The 5000-nt window shown below is 43.0% G+C and overlaps 1 protein-coding gene across 2 annotated transcripts in view; it reads right to left on the bottom strand.

Moving 5' to 3' along the window:
- Positions 1-5000, bottom strand: part of LOC116224561 (dedicator of cytokinesis protein 11-like) — a 36966-nt gene that overhangs the window by 18954 nt on the left and 13012 nt on the right. For both annotated transcript variants that reach the window (XM_031584689.2, XM_031584688.2), the window contains exons 11-12: positions 4068-4181; positions 2041-2256 (exon numbers count right to left, since the gene is read on the bottom strand). In XM_031584689.2, the coding sequence (XP_031440549.1) occupies positions 2041-2256; positions 4068-4181 (330 nt within the window). The remainder of the gene's footprint in view (positions 1-2040; positions 2257-4067; positions 4182-5000) is intronic.

The raw sequence follows: 5000 nt of genomic DNA, 5'->3' as shown, positions 1-5000 counted from the left end.
TGTCAATGGTGGAGAACCTCGTCACTGAGAGTGGCATTGGTGGAGGAGAACTGCCAAAGCTCAGGGGCTGAGTAATGAAAGGCCCCCACGGCCAACAAACACAAACTCCACTACACAAACTCCACTACACAAACTTGAAGAACTGTCCTAAGAGTGCGATTGGAGTTACAGCCCTTTAACATGCCTCTTCCTCTCAGGAATGTTTACATGTTTAGTAGGAAAACATCTGCTTCGACTTCTGCTTCGATGCAAAGAGTTATTTGCACTTCAGAACTATGTCCACAGTGGTCACTAATCTAGCCTGTGTATGTTATTATACACTGTGTCCACAGTGGTCACTCCTCTAGCCTGTGTATGTTATTACACACTGTGTCTACAGTGGTCACTAATCTAGCCTGTGTATGTTATTATACACTGTGTCCACAGTGGTCACTCCTCTAGCCTGTGTATGTTATTACACACTGTGTCTACAGTGGTCACTAATCTAGCCTGTGTATGTTATTATACACTGTGTCCACAGTGGTCACTCCTCTAGCCTGTGTATGTTATTATACACTGTGTCCACAGTGGTCACTCATGTGGCCAGTGCAGGCTATTACACACTGTGTTTGCATGCACCTTACGTTACTTCCTGCCTTTGTTTCCCCACTATTTTCTGTATCACCTGATATTCAGTGAGTCATGTGACTAATTAGACAGGTATTTATATTTTCAGGCGCATGGCTGTGGCTTTGTTCTGAATTCTGGTTTTGAGGTTTCTGGTTTTGCGGTTTCATGTTTCGAGGTTTCTGGTTTCAAGTTCTTAGTCTGGAGTGTCCTTGTCTCCAGCCGCAGTCATTCCAGCATGCTGGAATTAACGGTGTGTTTTGTAAGTCTTTTGTGAATTCCGAGCCCCTTGTTAGTTAACTGTTTTTGATTTAAAACTTCTGAGCGTTGACTTTTTCTGATCTTTTGTTTTTTGCCATTGTCTGCTTTTTTGGATTATTCCTTATTTTTGTTTGAGAAAATGAAAGAGAAAATTTTGTCACACATCCTGCACTTTGGTCCTACTACTTTGCTCGGTGAGTTCCGTCACTGGACAGCGGCCTGGGTTTGATTCGGGACTCCGGCCCTGACACTCTAGAAATGCAGGAACAGCTTGCTATACTGAGCTGAAGAGTGATGACATAAAATACGTAAATTAGCATTAGCATCAGCGTAATACCTTGGGTTTAGCAGACACCCAGAAAGGTGTGATCACGCTGAAGTTAGCATTAGCATCTCAGCTGATAGGATGGGCAGGGTTTGCACGTGACCAGGCAAACCCCAGATTATTTCCTATCAGTAGTCATGAACAAATTGTAACACATGGCTAAGCCCTTTATGTCAACATGGCTGAAAAATGGCACGCACACAAACACACACACACACACACACACACACACACACACACACACACACACACACACACACACACACACACACACAAACACACACGCACACATATTCACATGCACACAAACACATATTCACATGCACACAAACACACACACACACACACACACATATTCACATGCACACAAACACACACACACACACACACACACACACACACACACACACACACATATTCACATGCACACAAACACATATTCACATGCACACATGCACACAAACACACATATTCACATGCACACAAACACATATTCACATGCACACAAACACACAAACACACACACACACATATTGCAGTTGGTCACACACAAAGACCATGACATTCTGAGGGTTCAGATTAGTGTCGCTGAGTTTGTGCTGAATAATTGAGTCAAAAGAGCATGACGGGCTGACAGACTCCAGAAGGCTGGCAGAGAGATGAAAAGAGTGAACAGGTAGAACAGGTTTGTGTGTGTGTGTGTGTGTGTGTGTGTGTGTGAAGGAGAGATGTGGGTGTAGTGTTGGCATGTGAGACTAGACCGAGAAAGAAGATTATAGAAGATACATTTACGAGTGGGTACAAGTACACACACATACACACACACACACACACACACACACACACACCTCTGAGTAGTCTCCGTGTTTCAGGTGAGCGCGGGCCATGCTGTGGAGCCAGGTGCGGCGCAGCTCAGGTGTGCTGGCGTAAGAGCAGGCCAGGCTGTACTGCAGGTCCAGCTGCATCTCGGGGTCCCGCTCGTGTTCTCTGAGCTGCGCCGTCGCCATGAGAACCGTACGGATCCGCTTCGTCAGGCCCTTCACCTCCGCTGGAAATGCCGTGGACTGCTCTCTCACACACACACACACATACACACACACACACACACACACACACACACACACACACAATGGGAATCTGACATTCATTTACCCACCTATATGTATGTGTGTGTGTGTGTGTGTGTGTGTGTGTGTGTGTGTGTGTTTGAGAAGGTACAGGTGTGTGTATATTATTAATCGTTTTAAGCTTACATATGTGAACACATCACTGTGGATGAGTATTAGGAGAACCATTATTACAATTATATCATTATAACTTTACATTCAAGCCTACAGTTATCTCCTGTAGCTAGCATTATCTTAAGTCTTCAGCAGTGTTGTGCAAGTTCATAGCTCTCATGAACTAGTTCAAAATTCAGTTCATACAAGTAAACATGAATCGTTCACGTTCATAGTTCACCATTTAAATTCTGAACTAGTTCATAGATCAGTTAATTTCATAGTTTTAAGGTGGGACGTGAGAATGAAAGACTTAACTTGTTTTTTAAAGAAAAATCCATCACTACCCCTTGCCATAAACTGCACTTCATAGGCCTATGTAGGCTATCATTTCCTAAAATAAATGTTTTAAATTATTGCTAATTTTTCAGGAGGACATAATTTGCACAGAAAGGTGAGATTTTTACTGTCGGAAACTTTATCAGACAGTGTGTAAAAATCCCGCACATAATAATAAGGTGCATCGGATGTACTCGCTGAGTCTGCGTCTCTGTTTTCGCTTTCACTTGCCATTTTTATATGAGACCGAGAGCTGTTGTCTTGGAATACGTTGCTTGTTTGGTATAAATGTGTTTGCGATGATTCATGGGTAATGTAGTGCAAAGTCGAGTTAGTTGGTTTAGGTTAGGCTACATCGCAGAAATGATACGGGTACTGAGCAACGACATGGTGCAAGCATTCAATTTAGACAGCGTCTAAACATTCCGTAACATTTTAGCTAGACCTCAGTGGCGCCGGACCTCAGATAATATGAACGTGTTCACCGTTCAAATTAATTATTTGTCATTAGGTTGCGTTCAGTTCATCGTTCTCATAATAATGAACGTGTTCAATGAACGCGTTCTTTTGAACGCGTTCATGCACAACACTGGTCTTCAGTAAAGGCATTAGAAGCCTACTGCACACAGCTGTCAGTCAGATAACTGAGTTAGTTTTCATTCAATGGATTGATATGTAGTAATTGATTGATGGAGATGTATTGATTACCTGGCAGTTAAATAAGTGCAGCACTGTTATCTGCATAGCTTTACAAACCGTAGATAAATATTCAGTTTGTTGACTCAGTTTGATAACCCATTTCAGCCTCACGGTGAAATTGTCGGCACTAGCTGTGGCATTGCCACAATCGAAGGCTGCTACATACACTGCAGCCTCGTACTAAAGCAAGTGTCTAGTGGTCGCTACGTTGGCTGTGATTGGACGGGAAGCACATTTGTGTGTGGATCTCGAGGAAGCGAAATTACATCAGTGGAAGCTGGGATGAATGCGTGTGTCAGATGATCCATTAATGCAGATTCAACACTTCTCACCCAGAATTACAGATTTACAAATGACATTTCAAAGTATGCAAAGTATGATGTATATTTACAAATAATTACTTTGTACAAACCATTGGTTGTTTATTCAAATGAGAAGTTATAAGTCAGGAGTGTGGAGAGAAAAACACATGTGTAAATTGTTGCATATTTGTGGACCATGGTATTTGCATTTACTAAGAATTTTGAGATATTTGTCTTTCCATATGCTACTGTCCTCCAACCCAACACACAGACTAATACCTACATGATAATGTTTAAAATCACAAACACACACACCTTCATGGCCTTGTCGCTGTTGGCGAAGTTGTTGATGATGGAGAGAGACTCCTGGAAGCGTGAACTACCAGCAAGGGCCACATCTGAGATGAGCTGACTCACTCCGATAATGATCTAAGGGGAAAACAGTGTGCGTTAGTGTGCTACAGTGTGTAGCCACACGGCTCCACATTCCTGGCTTGTCTTGATCTAGCACAGGCATCACTGTGTTACACACACACCCTTTATGTTTCATAGCAACAGTCATTCCCTTTGGCATGTTTGCATTCCAAGAACAAAAGCAAGAGCTTCCCTCACAGGGTGTGTGTCTGTGTGTGTGTGTGTGTGTGTATGTGTACGTGTATGTGTGTGTGTATGTGTCTGTGTATGTGTGTATATGTGTGTGTGTGTGTCTGTGTGTGTGTGTATGTGTGTGTGTGTATGTGTGAGAGAGAGAGAGAACCGAAAGAACCCTAATTTCCCAACCCACCCCCCCCACTTCTTTCTATGATGGGATTACATTGACCTTTCTCAGCCACTGACCTCAGAGGCTCTCTGCAAACCCTGTGTATTTGTGTGTGTGTGTGTGTGTGCATATGTGTACTTGTGTGTGTGTGTGTGTGTATGTGTGAGCTCTGAGCGTAATAATGAAGGGTTCCCACAACAGGAACATTTTTATTCTCCTCTTCACACGGAGAGGACTACAAGCTCCGGCAAAATCTTCAATACCTGTCACTGTAGTCACATCTTTGATCTGTGTGTGTGTGTGTGTGTGTGTGTGTGTGTGTGTGTGTGTGTGTGAGTGTGAGAAAGAGAGAGAGACCACTGAAGTCCCATTCCACTCATTAACATTATGACAATACTGACAGCTCATATCTCTTTCAACTCCCAATACTGATATTAGTAACTACTTAGTTTTCTTCCCCCATTCCCAGCACCGGGACTGTGTAGGAA

Source organism: Clupea harengus, chromosome 18, assembly GCF_900700415.2.
Source record: "Clupea harengus chromosome 18, Ch_v2.0.2, whole genome shotgun sequence".
In the NCBI taxonomy this organism is placed as follows: Eukaryota; Metazoa; Chordata; class Actinopteri; order Clupeiformes; family Clupeidae; genus Clupea; species Clupea harengus.
The sequence above is the reverse complement of the archived record's forward strand: the minus strand, read 5'-3'. Positions and strand labels throughout refer to the sequence as shown.